The following is a 21,318-nucleotide window of genomic DNA, read 5'->3' as shown; positions in this document are numbered from 1 at the left end:
CCTAATTGACCAATCAATCAGGGTTTCGGCAAAACCCTTTAGATCCATCTAATTTTATTTTTAAATCTTAGTAAGAATGCTTCCCTTCTTTACAGTTTTGGGAAGGCCCTTTTGGGTTCCAAAGTCCATAAAGGAGGAAGGAGTGTGGTGTGGATGAGTAGGCCAAAAAAAAAAAAATCCCCACACACTCAAACATCTTGCGCAAAATCTTCCTCAGAGTGGGAGCTCTCATAGTTGCAAATGATGGATGGCGACTGCATATTTCCTTCAAATTTTCATTCCCTGTCCCAATACTTGAGTCAGTTGGTGTATTGCCAACATGGAATCTCCCGCTGAGATCATCTAAACAGCAAAGCTGATCGATGAAAAGTAGTTACCGTATTTTCCGCACTAAAAGGCACACCTAAAAGCCTTCCATTTTCTTAAAAGCTAACAGTGCGCCTTAAAATCCGATGTGCCTTGTGTATGGTTATTACGGTAATATGTCAACCCCCAAAATGGCTCCTTGCTAGAGACATGCTTACAACACAGAGTTCAAACTTAAGGTGCTCGGGTTAGGCAGTTGAACATGGAAATAGAGCAGCGGCCAGAGAGTTCAACGTTAACAAGTCAATGTTATAACTTGCTGTTGGTTAAGTGAACTGTGTCGCTGCTTTTTCATAAGTTTTACTGACATCTGATCGTTCTGTTGGCATTTCCTTGAGCGTAACTCCATCTAGTGGATGCGTTGTAGATTGCGTCTTATAATGCCGTGCGTCCAATATATGAAAAAAAAAATTCAAAATAGGCCATTCATTGAAGGTGCGCCTCATAATCCAGTGCGCCTTTTAGTATGGAAAATACGGTCCCAACAAATAGGGAATGAAAACAAATTAAATCAATCCATCCACCCATTTTATCTAGTGGTTGTCCTTGTTATAAGTTGCAGGTGAGTCTATCCCAGCTGACTGTTAGACAAGATACAGGGTACCAGAATTGTATCAGCACCGATATCAGTACCACTATCTTTTAGTGTATGCCGGTAACTCATGCTCTGACTCGCAAAAATGATCCGATACCATGCACAGCGATAGAGTGGTTGTTTCCCAACCGAGAAGTTGGGGCTTCAGTCCCCGCCCATAGTGAGCATGTCCAAGTGTCCTTGAGCATGATACTGACCCCCAGCTGGGCCTGATGCCCCGTCATCAGTAGGTCAATGAGGTAACAGTGTCAAGCCCTTTCTGTACCTGACTTTGAAAAGTGACGGCTCATTTACCATTTGAACACCAATACCGGCAACTGCACCCCCTTTGTTTATAAAACACCATAGACAACACTTAGATGAAGTTGTTCGTCTCGATTTGAAGGGTAAAACATGCTTTGTATTTGTGCGCTCTTGCCGAGTGCTTGCACTTGCACACGTGAGCAAAACTCAGTCAGCCGAGCTCCATTCTGGGCTCCTCATCCAGCTGCTCGACTCATTTGTCACTGAGATGATTAACATTATTTGTAGTTTTCCCTCCTGATGTGAAGCTGCTGCTGCTGCTCATATGCACGCTGAGCCAGGAACATTTCAGGGAAGCTGGTGTGGGGGAGGCTTTTTTCCCCCCCTTTCCCTTCCCCTCCTCTCATCCTGAGGGGTCCTTTCTCTATATAAGGCTCTCCAAGCTTCTCCCACTGTAGACACATCCTGCGTGCTGACAACTCTCTGCAGATCCTCACACGGGAATACAAGACAGCCCTCAAGGAAGCGAATAGAGACCAAAGACGAGCAGAGGTGAGAAAACAAAAGTTTATTGTTGTTGTTACCTAAATCTGCCTTGAGATATTTTTTCTCTTAATTCATACCAGTTTTGTCTGGTGCATTCCGTTTTTCAAAAAGTACATCATTGTAGCTGCAGCCACTGTGCAGTAGGTACAGAGTTGAATGATGATGAATGTGAAAGAAGGCTCTCTGCAGCCCCCTCAGCCCTCATTGAAATGGACGGGAAATCAACATTGTAATCCAAGATGATTTTTGGAGCGCTAAAATCACGACTTCTTCCACATCTGTCATTCATTCTTTTGTATATCATTATGTAGTACTTTGATTGACAGGCAAACAGCCTAAGCCCCAGTATCACTGTGACTCCTCTAATCATGGAACTAGATAAGGCGTATTGAAAAGTGATAAATGACATTATGTAATTATCTATTCAATTTGGGGCAATTCTCGTCTGATTGAACTAAGCTGGCATATTTCGAATTAAGCACCTGTGAAGGCTTTAATATTTATTTAGTGCAAAATGCTTTCTGCAATGTTTTATTTTATCAGGCAAAGGACCATTCTTGGTAACTTTAGGCACGCGATGAGGCTTGGACAAACATGTCGTTGGGAGTCACCAACTGCCTGAAAAAAAGATGGATGGAAGGATAGTGTCGATAGACAATTTGTTCATCCTGTGAGGGAAGTTAAATCTTGTTATATTGCTACAATGATGAATTATAATAACTCCAATTTGAAGTGCGCACAGTATGAAACCTGACATGCAGGATGATGCACATTATGTAATTTGAACAATGAGCACCAAATGAGATACACATTTGAATAATATAAATAGTGTACAGTACAGGAATGTCCAAACTTGAGAGCCACATCCCAAGAAAATGGGAGAAAGAGGGGCAACACTTCATCTTGTGAATTTTACATACAGTATATAATACTAAAAATCCTATACAGTATATACAGTAGGTCAGCATGTGCTAAGGGGATGTCAGAAATTGTGTGGTATTTTGTCACATTCAATTTTTGTGACAAAGCTTCATTAAACGTAAGGCGGCTTTTTTATGTTAAAAACTGTCATTTCGTTTAATTTTCAAATTTTGTTCCATTGTAATTTTTTTTTTAACAACTCAAGAAAAGCTGCACTCAACAGTAAGTTACAGTCATTACATTAGTTCTCCATATAACCTACAAACACAGAAAATGTGAGCACAAAACATGCATGTTCCCAAACCACTGAATTAATAGTGGCTGGATGTTGTGAAGTGTGCTGTCGCTATCTCTCAGTGAGCGTCTGTAGCACACCTCAAATTTTGCTCGGATATGCCTAACCAAAATTGGTCAAGTGATGACTTGCGTCTTGAAAAACACATTAGTCTTGGCACTATTGTATGAGTATATGTGGCAGGCCCAAAGAAAAAAGAACAATGGGCCATGAGATGGCCCCCTGGCCATAGTTTGGACACCCCCAATGTGACACGTGTGTGTGCATATATATGGTCACGCCTGAAATTATTCATACCCTTGGGTTATTAATATGACTGTGTATACTGTAGACCTAATGTATGTCACTGAGGAAACTAATAGTATATACACACCACCTATTATGACTCGGGAAGTGGAGATGACATGCAAGCGTGGTGCTCAGGTGAACGAAAGGTCAGCCCCATCCCCTCTGCAGAGAGTTCTCAAGAGGCCGGACTGCGTGAAGCAACAGTATGCATCCATATCTTCTCGCCCCGTTTGTCACTCCAGTCTAAAATTCAGGAGAACCATGAGAAGGGCCCGGGCAGCGACACTGCTCTCAGTTGAGTGCGAGCAGCAGCAGTAGGGTGTGGTGCCTGGTGCCTGGCTCAGCTGCCCCTGGCACGGCGTGTTGACACAGAGACGGTGCCAGACCTCAAGCCGCCTCTTTGCAGCCAGGGGGAAAGAGTTGAAGGGATTCAAGGATAAGGAGCGAAGCAGTGCGAGCGAGAACTCGTGTTTATTTTCTTGTCGGTTCACACGGACCCGCTGCACCTTTCTCGCTTTATTTGAACAAGTCCTCCCTCTTGTTAGACATTAAATCATTATTGGCCGCAACATTAGCGACCAAATGAGATCCAATACTCTGCTGTAGCCCAAAAAAAAAAAGCCTACACAGGATAATAATGTTCACTTTTTATTGAGACGTCAGACCGATGGTCATTTAACACGATGCAGCACAATTTTTAGTATTGTGGTTGTACTTTGCACTTAACAAATCTCTGTAAGCATGAGTTTTATTATCATTCGTTATCTTCAAGGACTGAATTTTTGATGAAGCTGGTGCTCTAAGGACTTTTTTTTTTTAATGAATCACACTACAATTTAGCATGCTATATCAACTGATTACAAAAACTGGTGGATTACCTTACAGTGGTTTGTTGAGACATAGACTGAGTTTGATCCTTGACACTGATCGTAGCTCAAAACACTCAGATCTCAAATCATCTCTCCCTATGGAAATGAATGTATATGCCATTTATCTGTTCCAGCTCAGTCGAAAAACCCAACACAAAATCCACGCTAGATTAATTGTACTAATTGAAAACATCATCGTGATGCCATCATTGAATAGAAAGTTAAGAATTAAGCAGTTTTGGGCGCATTTGTTGCTTCAGTTCAGTGGACATTGTGCTACTCTTCTGGTGTGCTCGCCTTGGTTGCCTGGGGACTGTAAAATACAGGTATACCTGGAAACGGCTCAGCTTTTCATTAAGCGGCAGTAATATTTGTCATTCTTTACAGAGGAAACAACATATCCCTGTGAGTATTGTATCAGTCTAAATGTGTTGCGCTCCTGCTTGTGTTCAAATATTTATTGTCCAATGGCTTGTTGCATTCTAACAATGCTATTAGTTAGCCTGTCTATCTATGGCCCATTATTTGTTAGCGTCAATCCAGACGACTTAATGCTTTAGCTCCAAACATTATGCAGCATTTTCATTAAAAAAAGATTTATCTGGACTTGGAATTATGATGCATCTGAAGATCATGTGCAAACTAGTGACATAATTACTTGTAACTTAAATTCTAGTAGAAAAAGTGAGGTCATGTGTTTAAAATGAGACATAGGGCACTTATGCTCATGATTGCGATGCACTCATATATATGAGTCATTAGTGCAGTATTGACAGCATTTCTGGTTATCTTCTTGTCACATTACTCATCAGTGCTTATCAGTAATTTGACATTTTGTGATGCAGTTAAAACTCAAAGCAAGAGGAAGTTTTTAGTACATGACCTGTGTAATCCGTCAACTATTGTAATTTGTACTCCCACAACAGGAAGAAACTGATGAAATGTTCCCTCCCGGCAGGTTGTGTCAGGACCAGCCCCCCTCACATATAAAAAACACTGCTGTGTTCAATCGTCAGAGTGTCAACAATGGCCTTTATCCCTCTCCTCACCCTCCTGCTCCTCTCTTGGCTCGGAAGCTCGACGTCTCTCTTCCTGCCCGACTCCCAGGAGCTCAGGCAGCTGTTGAGTCGCTATGAGGACCAAGAAGTGGGTCACAACAGCACCGGCCAAAATGGAAGCGGCAGCAGGAGCAGACGTGCCATCCGCTGGTCGGACCGGGAGGAGATCCTCCAGCTGCACAACAAGCTGAGGGGCTCGGTGTACCCTAGCGCGGCCAACATGGAGTACATGGTGAGGCACACTTGGGAATCTCATTGCACATGACACGATTTGGATAGGTCAACACCAAAATTTCTTTTCTTTTCCCCTCAAAATGAGCTAAAATGATGTCAACTAAAACGGATGTACCAGTTTGTGTTAAATCAAGGAAATCTGTGAGGATTTTGAAACTCTTCATGTAATACGTACGAGATTTTTTTTTGGGGGGGTGGGTATTGGCAAGTGGTAACGGTGTTCAAACGGGAGTTTCAAACTGTCTATATCCCGACGACATTTGCACAGTTTCCCACAGAAACATGCATTTGTTGGTGTTTGAAGAATGTGTACTTTTAGCCGACAATTGTCACGAGGGAGTTTGAAACAGACCTGAGAACTGTTTGTGTGTCCACCACATTGGCACAGGTTCCTTTAGAACCATGCGTATGCGGGGGAATGTTGAAACAGTAAAACAGTCATGTAAATATGTATATTTATGAAGTATATGGGATTGGGGGGCATAATGTACGAGCTTGAAACAGAGAGAACTGTACAAGTTTCCGCCACATTGGCACAGGGGTCATAATCATGCACCTCTTGTCTCTGAAGGCTGAAGGCTCATGGGAGATCTCGAAACGGTAAAAGAGTCAAAATCATTGAGATTTTTTTTTTCTTTTTTTTTTTTTTGTGGGAGGGTGTTCACGGGGAAGCTTGAAACATTCCTGACAACTGGCTGAGTTTCTACCGCATTTGCACAGCATCCTGCAGACGTGCACTTTTTGTATCCTGGGGTTACATCAAAACAGTGAAGGTGGAAAAAAAAGTAAGAACTAAATACTGTACATACAAAGTGTCAGAAGTCAAGGGTACCTTGACACAGGCACAAGATCAAGTAATGCGTATGCGCAATGTAGCAAATAAAAGTTAACTGTCCCTGTTTGCTGAAACATTGATGAAGGCTTAATCATCAGTTTCTTAATCTCAAACGGTTTATGAATTCATTTTGGTAATCTTTATAGTTTAGATTTTGGTATAGACAACCATGAGTACAGATAAACTGGCAGTCAGTGAACAAAGGAGCTCCATTTCATGTTATAGGATAGGTGGGCATGGAACCTGGAATGTGCTGAAGGGTTAAAATACCTTTACAAAGTGCTGCTGTATATAAAAAAAAAAAGAAAAAAAAAAGCCTTTTCTCTCAGCTGGAAACATGCAGTCATGACGGCACACTATTACCAGCCTGCTGTTTCTTTTTAACAAGCTGGATAATAATGCTGACTTTGTGCAGTCTACCTGCTTCATGCTGGAGAAGACAAGCGAGGGAGGGGGGGGGGGGCTTGTTAGCAGCTTGCATGGCACAGGAGTGGGCAAAGTAGAGCAATTATTGTTTTTGGGACTCCTTGAAGGTTAGGCAGGGTGCTGGGATTTGTGTGTGTGTGTGTGTGTGTGTGTGCATGTGTGCGTGTGTTTGACCACCAAAGGACTGGAAATTTACTGAGGAGTAAGTTAGGTGTCCTCTCTGCTACGGAGCATTTATTCGATAGCCTTAAAATGTAGGACCTTTCAGTGAATATACAAGTACGCTCTTTGTCCTCACTAATAAAATAATTAATTTAGCACACCAGTAGAATAATTAGGGTGGATTGGTAAACAGACTGTCTCACCAATAGCATTTATTTGCATGACTGTGTGAGACATCTGTATATTTGGACAACTATGGAATACTAGTAGCGCAACTCCATGAAAGTTCAGAGGAGCAGATTATTATTATTATTATTATTATATATTTTTGGGGTTTATTTGGGTTGTCCAAATTAACCTTCTGAGTTGATCTGGTGAATGTCGACAGGTGTGGGATGACGAGCTGGAGAGGTCTGCCACGCACTGGGCCGAGGTGTGCCAGTGGGATCATGGACCGCAGGACCTGCTCATGTCCATCGGGCAGAACCTGGCTGTTCACTGGGGCAGGTGAGACCCTTTAACATTTCTACTTTTGACCACTTTGATTCCGATGAGATTTGTTTTCCATGTTGGAGCTGTTCCTCAATGAACAGACCAGACATTTTCAGACAGCAGTGTTATTTATATTTACAAGTATGAATGAATACAACATAAATTCCAAGCCCGGGACACAAACCAGTGATGCAGCCATCATTTCAACATGTTTGTAAATAACAAAAACCAGGTGTCATCATGTGATTGACTACTATTGACCTGAATTTAAATGAGAAAAACGTTGTGTTTTGGGTTGTGCCAATAGTTTGGTTGTCTTTCAGTCCGTTAGAAAAAAACCCATCATGGCTAACATGCTGTCCATTTCACCATAAAAGGAGCACGTCGGTGTCATGAATTCCCAACACATCTATTTTTGAATCAACCTACTTGCTAGAGTGTTTCATCTCGCATCGAAGCAATTTGCTTCGCGTAATGTCATCTTTCCGACCGACAATTCACACGTTGAAACTGCAGCGGGAAAGAAGAAGGCTACAATTATCCTGTTTTCATGGTCAAATCACATGTCATGTTTGATTATTAATGGTACCATTGAGGAAAGCTCATGCTTAGGCTACCCAAAAGAACATGAAATGTCTTGTAGTGTATAAATATTAATCTATAAGCTGAAAAGTGTTAATATAGTTTCGAATGTTGCAAATATCAGTCATCTTATTTGTCTGTTTTCACAGTAGAATCCTGAGTTTTGATTTTGACTTTTGACATCTGCACAACAAATCTCAAAATTGCATTACAGCTGTTGAAAAAAAACAAACAAAAAAAATCAATATTGCTTTGCCAAAAGACTACAACCCATTCAGAAATACTAAGTTTATACAGAAATGTATATTTATGTTTGAAATTAAAATAACCCCTGAAATAGTTTCTTGACAATAAAAGAGTTTGCTTCTATTCACGTCAATTTAAGAAACCAAAACTGTTGATTACATGAAAAAAGAAAACCCATTGTTCAATTATTATATTGGCATTTTTGTTTTACAACAAAACCCTTGCTTCAGGATGCTGTTCAAAAATAGAAAGTTGCCCCTCAAATGAAGTCATAGACGAGCACTACTGCTCACCAAAGAAAAATAAAGTCATTTTGAGCCTTGGGTGCCTATAATCCACACATTACTTCAGCGCCAATAGTTTGCCTTCAAGATGTAGCACTTGGACTGTAAGTGACTCCTTCCTTCTCACACACGATCCAGCGCACTGTGTGTTTGTGCGTGCACGCGACTAATTTACACACCGTGTCGCTAACGGCATCTGCCGGTAACTCATTTCACGTTGACATTTACTGGCAATCGCTTAAGTGTTGTCGACAGGCCATTCTGGCTGAGAGCTGGTGACAATCGTGCCAATTGCAAGAAATCATTTTTCCTGACTCCACTGCTGGCTGCCACCACACTCTGTCATTCATGTGGGGTTTTTTTTCCCTCCCAAAGGGCACCATAAATCGGGCCAAAATTCAGCCAAACTGTGCTAATCCCTGTTTAAAATGAATTTATTGCCATCTTTAGTGTGAACCATGTACATGTTGTCAGGGGTCTACTGTCCATGTGGCACTGGGAAACCATTAAACCGCTGGTACATATTTCCACTGCTGCTGCATTTAATCTTTCTTTCTTTTTTTTTTTTTAACTGTGTTGGGTCGATTCAAGTGTACCACACATTATGTGGGCAAAAGTATTGGGAAACACCATCATCCATCATGGGTAGTTTTGTCAATGTCATGTCCAGTAAGTAGGGGTTGACTGTTGTATGAATGTGTGTGTTTGATCACAGTAGGCCTCTGTGCGTTGCTATCACAGCAGGTGCCCTTCCAGGAATCTGCTCTGATTCTCACTGAGCCGTCATACCCTCCCCTCTTTCACTTCTTTTCTTCCCCTGCCAGCACACCCACTGAGGATTCCCTTTTTCCGCTCCCTTTGCTCGCTCTCCCCCCAACCCCTCCACATCATGCTGTGTGCTCTTCAATACCCTAAAAAGGCATGTTTACAATACTGATTTGTCAAACGGTGGGACAATGTTTCGTTTGCTTTGATTCTTTGGAGTTCTTTTAATTTGCCATATTATGGAGGGGAAGAGGTGCTGAGAGGTTCACGTGGTACCAGAAACCTTTTGATCCAAGCAACTGTTTTGTGTGTGCAGATACCGCTCACCCGCCTTCCACGTTCAGGCCTGGTACGACGAAGTGAAAGACTACACCTATCCCTACCCTCATGAGTGTAACCCGTGGTGTCCAGAGCGCTGCTCCGGGCCCATGTGCACCCACTACACCCAGGTGAGGGAAGCCCAGACGCACCAGAGGTCTCTAAAGAGGCATAAGAAGGGGAAACAAATAGACACGGTGGTTAAACCAAAAAAAAAAATGCGTGAAGGGCAGACAAATCATTATTAAAAAAGATAGACGCTCACATGCCACACGCACTATCGAAGAAGAATGAAAATGGTCACTCATAAACATCATAATGATGTGTTTTGACAGTTGTCTGCATTGTAAGAGATGATATTGTCACATTTTTTGTCTTTGTATATTCCACGGACGTTGAACTGCACTGCTGCATCATACTGCAGGGTGTCCTCGTCTCAAATCATCTTTCCCCGCTGAAATGAATGAAAATGCCATTAATTTGCTACCATGTTAAATGAATACATCCAAGATGGTGTCAATCTAAACTAAGTAGCCTGCTATGATCTTTGTCAGGTCATCAAATTCTTTTGAAGATACTGTGACCTATTATTTTATGGCCGCTGAGTATAGCTGCATTTGAGGAAAATCTTCCCATCAAAGATTATCTTGAAGCTGCTGGGATGTGTTTACCGAAACATCCGGACTCCTCCCTCTGCCCCTCAGCCTGAAACCTGACCAGGGCCATCTGGTAGTCATTCGCTCTCATCCCTCCGTGCTTGACCTGGATTCCTTTAAAGATGCTGCAGTGAGGGGGGGCATCACTTGAACTGAGCATCGAAACCTTTTCGATGAGTGTCCTTCCTTTCAAATTTAAGCATGCAGAATGCATGCTTGAAAACCTCTGGCTAAACGGCGCCTAGTGATGCACATCGATTCATTCAAACCACCCTCCCCCAGTCTATAAAAAATGAGCACCTTCGTTCGTTCATCACTGGTTATCGAGCACAATTACAAAAAGTGCAATATGCACTTAGCTAGCTAGCTAGCTATGCTACACCCTGAAAATGCATCTTTCCTTCCGATGGTCCGCTGGTGCACCTGTGTTAGAGCGCCTTGTTGTTGGCCACGAGTGCGTGCATGTCAAGGAGAGAAAGTGGAAGAGTGAGGCGAAAAAAAAAATGTCCGGCTTCATAACCTGCATGTGAAACAGGGCTATTAATTAGCGTGTTTGCTTTCGAGCGCCTCGTTGTCGGCCTCATGACGAATCGGTGGGATTTATTCCAGTCACGGGAGACTTCAAGCGGATATATTTTTACAGCTGTAGCATGTGTTTAGACATTGGAAAGGCTTGATGGAGTACTGCATGTATTTCACCACTTTAAAGCCCCGTTTGATATACGATTTTTTTTTCACACGTTCACATTTGGCGGGATTGTTAACCAAACTCTTCTCTGTGGTGTGTCAGATTTAGAGTACGGTACTGAAACTAATTATTTGCACCACTGGACAATACACTCCAAAGATGGAGACTCTTCAGCTTAACGTCGCAGCACATCAGACACGAGTTCTGCTTGCTGACTCACTGCTTCCAGTGGCCTCGAAATGTCTCAACCAGGAAAAAAGATGAACATTCCGAAGCAGGGAGAGCACGCACACACGTTTGAAGGAAAAAAGAGGAAAAGTTAGGAGGAGTTTTGGAACCTGGAGTGTCGTATTCCCCTTCAAATGGCACATCATTCATCTTGAGCACTGCTGCAGCAGTTTTCCGTTGAAGAAGGTGCTTTATTTTACCTTGGACGCTTCCGAGTAAGATATTAGAGCATGACGGCTTTTCCATTTGGTTGATGAGAGGGATCGAGGCAACATCCCAGAGGGCAAAGTGTTTTCGCACGAGATGAGCAGCTGACGAGGGCAGAAAAACAGACTGCCCACTCTGCTGTGTCCCACTGGCCTCGTTAATCGTGACCGCATGTCTGCTCGCTTCCTCTGGAATGATCCATTGACCCAAAAGCTCAGGGAGAGAGACGACTTGAGGAAAAATGGGCCGCCGGTTTTATAGGTTAACTTACTCGATTTTTCTTTTCATTCATTCATCCAGAACCTCCAGATTACATTGGCCTTTCTTTCGTTCCCTTCTTCGCAGGTGGTTTGGGCCACCACGAGCAGAGTTGGCTGCGCCGTGCATGTGTGTCCGAGGATGAACGTGTGGGGGGAAACATGGGAGAACGCCGTCTACCTCGTGTGCAACTACTCCCCAAAGTAAGAGCAACGATTCCAGAAATGACACCTTTGCTCTTTGCTTACATTTTTCCTCCTAAACGTCCTGGCAGCGAATTGCAAGTTCCTAAGGTACTCCCAGCTGTTGGCTTGACCGCTCATTTGAACGCTGAATGACATTTTAGGGCCACTCCAATTCCTCCAGAAGTCAGAAAATAGAAAAAAGGATAACGAAGCATTGGGAAAGAAAAATAAGAGCTTGTTTCCATTCCATTCGGACACAACGAGGAGGGTTTTTATTAGCCTCTTTGGAGTGTTGACCGCAGGCGAATAGTGTTAAAGTCATTACAGAAGCGGCCCGCAAAGTGATGCTGACATGTTCCAAACCTCAGTCGACATATGCGCCATGTGTTCCTGCAGGGGCAACTGGATCGGGGAGGCTCCCTACAAAAATGGCCGCCCTTGTTCCCAGTGTCCTCCCAGCTACGGAGGAGGATGCAGAAATAATTTGTGTTACAAAGGTGAGACAATGACCGTGAGATAGACAGTGTTGTTACATTTCAGTTCAATATATATATAAATATATATATATATGTATATGTGTATATATATATATATATATATATATATATATATGATCCATAAATACAGCGGTTGTCAAGCTTTTTATGCCAATAACATGCACTGTACTGAATTATTATTATTTTTAAAAGTATTCATCTTTTTTTACAATGTTAGACTCCCAGCGCACAGAGACTGAGGATATGAACGAGGTGGAGAAGCCTCAGGTGCCTGTCGTGCCTCGCACAACCGCAAAACCCGCACCCAAACCCTCCACTCCAAAGAAACCCGTGTCCAGACCATCCACGCCAAGCAGTCCATCCTCAAGGAATCCTAGTAACACCAACCTGGGTAAGTGTTAGAATACTACATCCATCCATCCATTTTCCGAACCGCTTGATCCTCACCAGGGTCGCGGGGGGTGCTGGAGCCTATCCCAGCTGTCTTCGGGCAGTAGGCGGGGGACACCCTGAATCGGTCGCCAGCCAATCGCAGGGCACACAGAGACGAACAAACATCCACGCTCACATTCACACCTAGGGACAATTTAGAGCGTTCAATCAGCCTGCCATGCATGTTTTTGGAATGTGGGAGGAAACCGGAGTACCCGGAGAAAACCCACGCAGGCCCGGGGAGAACATGCAAACTCCACACAGGGAGGCCGGAGCTGGAATTGAACCCGGTACCTCTGCACTGTGAAGTCGAAGTGCTAACCACTGGACTACCGGGCCGCCCCAGAATACTACATGATATATTCTATTGTTTTACCTCATTTTTCACCTTTTTTTTTTTTTTTTTTCTGTCAGCTCAGAGCATCAAGTGTGAAACCAGACTGAGAGACAAGTGCAGAGGAGTGACCTGCAACAGGTATAATTATATTATTTTGATTTGTTTTAATTAAGTACCTGTCAAAAAATGTACACCGAGTGAACACCTAGATACATTCGTACAGCCTGGAATGTGAGAGTGTTAAGTTTATTTTTGTCACTGCTGCATCGTACTTATGGTTTCTCTCAGCGTTCCGTTATAATGATAATAGTAAAATGAACACGATATCGCTTATACTGTATTATGACTGTGAAAATCATATAATGGCAGCAAATATTCAAGTATACAACGATAGTTCTAAAGCTGCACCAACTAATTGATTCATTGACGGCTAATCGGTAATCAAATGAATACTTATTTTTATTACTGGTTTAGACACCTTGTTTTGAATTTCAGCCTCTCGACAGTCAATGTTCTCCAATGTCTGCGATCCTCCATGAAAGCGGACTTACTATTTTTGTCTTGAATCAAATTAATAAATGTGCAAACATCTGCTTCTACTTAACTTATAACAACAATGTTGTGACACATGACTCAGCAAACCAGTAATTGAATCATTCTCACTTTGTGCATTTTCTGCACTGTCAATTTAAAATCAAACCCTTGCACCTCTGGACGTTGAGGCCAACCTGCTAAACAGTCAACCACCGGGCCACCCCTGTAGAGTGTCCATTAAAATAAATATCTCTCTCTCTCTCTCTCTCTCTCTCGTATATCATTGTTCAAAATAATTTGACTGGATCTTTTTCTCTCTCTGCAGATACAAGTGTCCTGCTAACTGCATGAATAGAAAAGGAAAAGTTTGGGGAACACTCTACTATGATGTGGTGAGCATGGTTGCCAGACAACACGACAAAAATGGATCGATTTGATTTTAATGAATGAATTGTGACTGAAAGAAAGTGTTTTTTTTCATTGTTCGAGTAGCAATCGAGTATTTGCCGTGCCGCCATTCACTCCGGTGCGATCGACAACAACGGAGGACTTGTAGACATTACAAGGATGGAAACAAAGGTTCCCTTCTTTGTCAAAGCCACCAAAAATTCCATTGAGTCTTTCAGGTAAACCTCAAAAATTTATCCGTGATAAACCGTGAGGTTTTTTTTCTTTGTCTAAACACACATTTGAACATGTTTTACAGTAAATATAAGCCAGGAAATGCCTTTATGATGGCCAAAGTACAAGGTAAGAGAAGACGTGCTGCACTGACATAAGATTAACCACCAAGTAAGGCAAGGCGCTTAACATGTGTATGTTGTATTTTCTCATTCCTCTCTAACAGAAACCAATATTGACTGCTACACGACAGTGGCCGAAATCTGCCCATTCAAAAAGCCTCTCTCACATTGTCCGAGGTGACTCGTCTCATGCATTCACTAAAGCCGAACGAGGTCTCGTCTATTTGTGGGTCATTCTAGAATTAGTGGACATTACCGTAACCAAAAAAAAGGTCTTAGCCTTATGCAATTGTTAATGACATTTCTACTCACTCATGTAGCTCACTCTTTTTCACTTCCTCCAAATGGCTAAGAAGATCGTAGAAACTTCCGCTGAGTCATGCGGCTCACTTTTTTCTTCCTCTGGATGATTAAAATGATCTTAGTTCACAGGGATGTTGAATTTATACACAACTACTGACATACTACTACAATTTAAAATATGTCTGTGATAAGACAAAATACGATTGCAAGGAATACTTCGCGAAACCAGACCCCGAAAACATTTTTTTTCTGTTACATTTTTATTCAAGTTCATCATTGAGGGAGGGAAAAGACAGATGAAAATCCATTTTAAGGGGTGTTCAAGAACTATTTGGCATTTTGAATAATATTTAGGAATCACTTTCACCACAGCTGTAGTTAAATTTGTGTTTCAGGACAACTGATATTTATACAAAATGTAAAACTTTGGTACTGGGGACCAAAATTGTCCTCCAGTTCTGGAATGATCCTTGTACGCTCATTATCAATGCACATTATTCCAAGCAAATGAGTTAAGATAGCACTTTGATACAGCTCTTGATGTTGCTCCATTTTGACAGTCATGTCCAATTGCTTCTTTAGAGTCTTCTGTCCTTCTGACTGCAAGAGTCAACCCTCTTATTGGTCACCGGTTATTGGCAGCAACATCTACATGGACGTAAGTGATGAGGTTTTGCGAAACACATAGATTTATTCATGTGTGAAGGAGGGATACCACACCATAACAACCTTGCTTGACTTAAATACAAGACAAGCACTGTTTTTTTTTTGTTTTTTTTTTAACCAGGTAAAACCAGTAAAATGGTTACCTTGGAATGGAACAATTGGAGGACTTAGAAATAAACCTTGAGGAACCTCTCGAGGCTCTTTACATTCATTGTAAAAGCTTTCCAGTGTGTGATTGTTGAACTTGAGAATCAAGCAATGTAAGAAATTCATTACAACAAGATGCAACCTGAAAATAAAGGCGAGCACAGAAATAAATGATTAAATAAATAAAAACGGATTTTAATGTGAGCAACGTTGTTAAGATTAGCCTTTCTGAGACGTTTTAATTCACATCTGTTGTGTTCTTGATCATTATGTCCAACAATGGAATTTCAAGAACAATCTGTTCCAGTAGGCTGCTTAGCTTTTGTTTTCATTCTTAAAACCTGGGAAGCCGTGAGGTGGGGAAACAGGTGATGCAGAGTCCCCTTCACATTTGCCATTTTGCCACATTTTTGCTGAACTTTCAATTTCGATTATTGGGCCCTGAGGAAAAAAACTCCAAACCTTGGGAAACATTGATTTAGTGGCATCTCGATTGAAATTATGCATTGCCCAACTTAAAGTGTTTTGAGTTGTTGTGAGATTGTGTTCAGTACCAATTCTCTCTGACCGTTTTCCATCCAGAAAAAGCAGAAATGTTCTCAGGAAGACTGGTTTTGCTCATGACCACTGCAAGCTCTTCTGAGCCATGTTGAAAGTGGATTGCTTCACTGTAAAGCAGACTAAACAGTGATGTGCAAGAATTCACGTCACCTTCATGAGTCAGTGTGTTGAGTTAGCACTGGCACTGGCACGTAACGTCTACGTGAAGTTTAATAGACTTTAACCTTGTACGAACTTCGCCTCCGATGATGTCCAGCTGGCTGCACATGACCGCTCCCCAGAGGCACCTGGGCTGTCAGTCCCGTTACATGTCAACAGTCACAGACACGAGCACTGTGTAGCAAATGTGCCCTGGGAGGTCTCGTCAAAGAAATGGAAACCTGTGGACAAGGGGCTAAACTGTGCCCATCCTCTTTCTCTCGAACAGAACTCCAGTATTTGTAAGGCGGCCATCCATGCAGGGGTAATCCCACCAGACGGGGGGTTCGTGGACGTCCTGCCTCTGGACAAGAGAAAGAATTATGTTGGTGTGCTGAAAAATGGCATCCAGTCTGAAAGGTAATCTTTTCATTTGTTAAGTTGTCATCGCCACAATCAGAACAACTTTCCGGGCCAGAAATGATCCATTTAATCTTCAAAAAAAGTTAGTTGAGGAGCTTCATTTAGACTGAAGTAGCACTTTGCTGTCATCTTGTGGCATTGTGGTGCCAAGGCACTACTGTATGTTGAAGTGGATTGAGGATCTTAATTTAAACTAAAGTCCATTTTTTGCGACCAAAAGACAATTGTAAAGTTTTTTTGGGGGGGGGGGTGATACTTACTCACAGATATTTGCTCTTTGTTTTTTTTGGGGTGTTCTCTCCCAAATCCCATTTCAGTATTTTCAAACATTTTAAATTATTTCCTTTTTTCTGTAAATGTGAATGTTTAATTTCCATTTTAAAAAATTTAATAGGTTGTATTGAGGATTGGGACAATTTTTCTCAACAGCATCGCTGCAAGATTGATTCATTACAACATGCTTCTTCAAATGGCTAATTTCGTGTTTGAAAAAAGCGAATTTAATTCCATTTTACAAATATGATTGGAAATCCAACCCATTTTAAACGAGTAGCAAGAGAAATGAAAGCCCAATGAGCCCACAAATGGCCACTCAAGTAATAGATGAAGTTACTGTACATGGTGTTGGTCACAAATGCTCGGTTGCTAGGCAACAAGAGCTACATAATGCAAGGCAAGGAAAAGATATTTATTGTTATTATTTGACCAAGTTGAATTTTGTTCTAAAACCTCGAACAATTCACTCACAAAAAAAGTTGAGCCCTAAATATTTTCCTGAAAGTAAACACAATGTTATGTTAAATTCTTATTTTTCTGAAAAGAATGATTTTACTCCAGATCCATACACCAATCGAAGGAAATAAGTTGTTCAATCGCTTTATTGAACAAATGGTAACAAAATAAAAACATTCACAAACACAAAATCTGCACATTCACACACGGGCTTCCGCGGCCACCACTGACACCCAGACACTCAGCAAGTTAACATGCAGACTGGCTAACCGTTAGCCACTCTGTACTCCCATGTGCTGCCTCCCACATCACTCACCAGACCATGCACCATCTTTGGAATCGCACACACACACACACACACACACACTCAAATGCAGAGATATTGCAGTGTGGAGCATGAGTACCCCTACTCAACAACAATACTTGAACCTTGCAAGTACTTTGCCATGTCGAAACTTGTAAAATATAGTTTGATCCAATTAGTCAATGGGATAATTAGTAGAATCATTGATACAAAAAAAAAATACTCTATAGTGGCAGTACTAGTCGAGTTGATTCTCAAATCTGCTTCTTGTTGGTTTGTTTTATTGAAATCGATCTGAATTTCTTTGCTTAAACCCAAGAAACAAATCTGCTGAACAAATTGTGGTGCATGTTTGGAACCAGGCTAAGAGAAACCCCGTTTGGTATAAAGGCCTTACGCTGCACGTGGAAGCCCGACTGCGGTCAGAATCATCCCGCACACTGGATGAGTCTCAAAATCAAATCAAAGTCCATTTTAATATCAAAGCAAACATAATATTTATCTTCTTCTGCACCGTGGTAATGTCCGGCCAAAACGCACTGGATACAGCTCAAAGTTGAGATCTGTGTGAAATGAAGGTACCGGTACATTTATTCATCACACCAAAGCAGGATTTATGTGTGTTTAAAGCACACAGCGGCTTGCTTGCATGCACGCACGCCATGTTTCTCACATCTCTGCGGCCGGCTCAGACGGGGTGCAAACGTAGGCGAGGGAGGCCTTTGTGGCCAGCCCTGTTGTAAGAGTAATGGTGTGGTTGGCTGTGCGGATGGGCCACACATGGGATCTTTGCTTACTTTATAGCCTGGCATTTCAATTGAGTGTACAAAGTGCTGAGTGGTCCAAAAAAATCAGACCGGTCGGACTACAATGAAAGTATTAAAACAAAAACAATACCAAAAAAAAAACGCTCATGCAATTGGGCTAGGCGGTCTCAGGTCAATAAATGGCTGGAGTGGAGGTCCGTACTCTGGGCCAACATTACGTCGGCTACAGTGCAGTAGGATTAGATGGGCGAGTAATCACCATGGATCTGATTGCTCCTGGCTGGAAATACTGACCACCACCTAATCATCGCTTTCCTATACAATAAGAATAATTATGTGCGATATGATAGCAGGTGAGCGGCCTATCGTCTCACTGGTGAACTAATTATAAAGGCGTTCTAATGTAAACACGTTAGCAGGTTCGTGCCAGTAATATGTCACGTAATCGCACATGTGCTTGTTTTCAATTCAGGCGCAAATAAAGGCTTTGCATGAAACCGTCCTAACATGGTACACACATCATCCAAGTTGCCATGTTTATTATTATATAAATACTAAGCACAATGAATCTTATTCTTTCTTCTTGCAGTCAATGTAGGATAAAAATAATGGACGCCCCCTCCCAATCATGTTATTGGTCTTTCTTTGCAGCAAGAGCAACACAGAGGGAGGCTCCTTCCGCGTCTTCGCCATAAGGGAGTGAGGCATCTGTCGGTATATCCCAAAGTCACTTCACCTGCTCTTGAGGAGCAGGAAGTGCTTGCAGGTTTGATACCACAACCATACACGTGCCTTCGGCGGAAGCCGAGCGCCTCCACACAGTCTGAACTCTTTCCCCCTTTCAAGTAAATCAAGGAAATCACGTTTTCCCACGTAGAGAAAACCCTTAGAAAGGCTTCACGTGTGAATGTTGTAAATTAAAATACATTGAACAGCTGGTGCTGGCTCGATGAAAGTTATTATGTTTACATTGGTGTTATTAATATTTTTTTCATATGCGGGAATGTATACTGATCACACTTTATTTAATCAGCGTGTACATAATATATATTTGGAAGAAGTGCCATGTATTAACTTTTTTTTTTTATTTTTTTTTTGTATTGTCTCCTTTTGCAACACTTCCTCACTCCTGCTCATGACTCGTTGCTGTTTTGGCTCAGAGAATGTTGGCAATCTTGTGGTTACGTTTTATGGCATTGGATCACTTCTGCATTTACTTCTTCTGGCTTAATTTCCAAATGAAAATGTTTGCCTCCCCGACCCCACCCAAGCCAGATGAATGTGTCACATTTCAATGACAGATGCATTTTATATGTTGACATGGGAGCCATAATTGGAAGTGCGGAAAGCTTCATGTTCAAAATCCAAATCATTTTGTTGATGCACTTTTGTAATATTCTACACTTCATTGCATTTTACGTGAGAAATGTGTCCAAAATGGACAAAAGTACGACTACAACAACAAGCCAGGATAATCTGTCCTTATGAGCAGTATCTACTGTTCTTGTTCATATCATATTCACGTGTGGCCACAAAGAAAATCTTTTTAGTGTATATTTCTTTATTCTACCTCAATCCTATCGCTATGCTTGGCAGTCCGATCTTTAACATACCGCAATTGTAATGGGAAGTGTATGATGGGTTTTGTAAAGTTCTGCGAATTGTAAATAATGGTATCATTTTGGTCTTTTTTTTTTTTTTTTTGCAGCGAGGTCATGAAAAGAATGTGTGACTGCGTTTCTATTCTGTCGTTTCACTTATTTTTATATAGGCATGTATACTGTAATGTTTTTAAAATATTTTTTGCACAATTTGAAAATAAAATTGAATTTTAAACCACAACACTCAGTGTTTCCGATCGACCAAATAGTTGAGTAACTTCATGATGATTGATTTTGAGCAATACAGTATACCATTGTTAGCCTAATAGCATATTATTTTATGAGTTATTTGATTAATGACTTGAGAAAATAAACAAACGCACACTACACACAAACACAACTTCAACAACCAAGAACAGTCCAGTTACCAGGATTCAACCTTTGCAGAATAAATATGATATTGTGACAGTAAGTTAAAAAGTACTTATTTAGGCTACGAAAATACTAAAGGAGAACACTAGGGAGCAGCTACAGTAGGACAAATCTCAAAGGAAGACGAACCAACCGTGCTCCTGATCTCACTGACTTGGCCACTCCAATTGAAGGCACACATACGACACCACAGACACTTTGACAAAAAAAAAAACACGCCTGTTCTACATTCTCATTCATTTTGTTTCCTTGTAGGTCAAGGCACGGGTCGATATTGGTCAATTTCATAGCTAATCATTCCGCCATATATTTGTAAATGTATTTGATGTGGTTTAGAAGCGCGCTGCATCATACCAGCAGCTGTGTGAAATTGTTAACAAACTGAACAATGGAAATACTTATTGGACTTTCCAGGTCAGAGGGGTTAGAGAAATATTGTTCCTAGAATCCAGACAGAACCTCTGGGCAGCAGTCAAAAATATGTAATGGATTCCACACTCATAAAGTCCAGATGTTGTGATGATCTATAGCCATTTGATATACAGTAATACATAGATGATAGAAAGGCAGATGGGATAGGAAAAACATCATCAATGGAAGTGCAGTACAATCACTGGTCACCACATCATCCCTCCATCCAATTTCCAATCCGCTTATCGTCACAAGGGTCGCGGGGAGTGCTGGAGCCTGTCCTGGCTGTCTTTGGGCAGTAGACGGGGGACACCTTGAACCGGTTGCCAGCCAATCACAAGGCGCACAGAGACGAACAACCATCCGTGCTCACACTCACACCTAGGGACAATTTAGAGTGTTCACTCAGCCTGCCATGCATGTTTTTGGAATGTGGGAGGAAACCGGAGTACCCGGAGAAAACCCACACAGGTCCGGGGAGAACATGCAAACTCCACACAGGGAGGCTGGAGTTGGCACTGAACCCGGTACCTCTGCACTATG

The 21,318-nt window shown here is 41.8% G+C and overlaps 1 protein-coding gene across 1 annotated transcript; it reads left to right on the top strand.

Moving 5' to 3' along the window:
- Positions 1-1,343: 1,343 nt before the first annotated feature.
- Positions 1,344-20,173, top strand: crispld2 (cysteine-rich secretory protein LCCL domain containing 2). The gene is made up of 15 exons (XM_086107095.1): positions 1,344-1,756; positions 5,082-5,413; positions 7,227-7,345; positions 9,524-9,656; positions 11,650-11,765; positions 12,144-12,244; positions 12,462-12,635; positions 13,091-13,151; positions 13,873-13,939; positions 14,040-14,173; positions 14,254-14,297; positions 14,395-14,467; positions 15,176-15,251; positions 16,395-16,525; positions 18,983-20,173. The coding sequence occupies exons 2-15, from the start codon at positions 5,150-5,152 to the stop codon at positions 19,032-19,034; spliced, it is 1,545 nt and encodes a 514-aa protein (XP_085963221.1). The 5' UTR covers positions 1,344-1,756; positions 5,082-5,149; the 3' UTR covers positions 19,035-20,173.
- Positions 20,174-21,318: the final 1,145 nt, after the last annotated feature.

This window comes from Hippocampus guttulatus, chromosome 3, assembly GCF_054856545.1.
Source record: "Hippocampus guttulatus isolate MCC_2025c chromosome 3, RoL_Hgut_1.0, whole genome shotgun sequence".
Classification (NCBI taxonomy): domain Eukaryota; kingdom Metazoa; phylum Chordata; class Actinopteri; order Syngnathiformes; family Syngnathidae; genus Hippocampus; species Hippocampus guttulatus.
The sequence above is the reverse complement of the archived record's forward strand: the minus strand, read 5'-3'. Positions and strand labels throughout refer to the sequence as shown.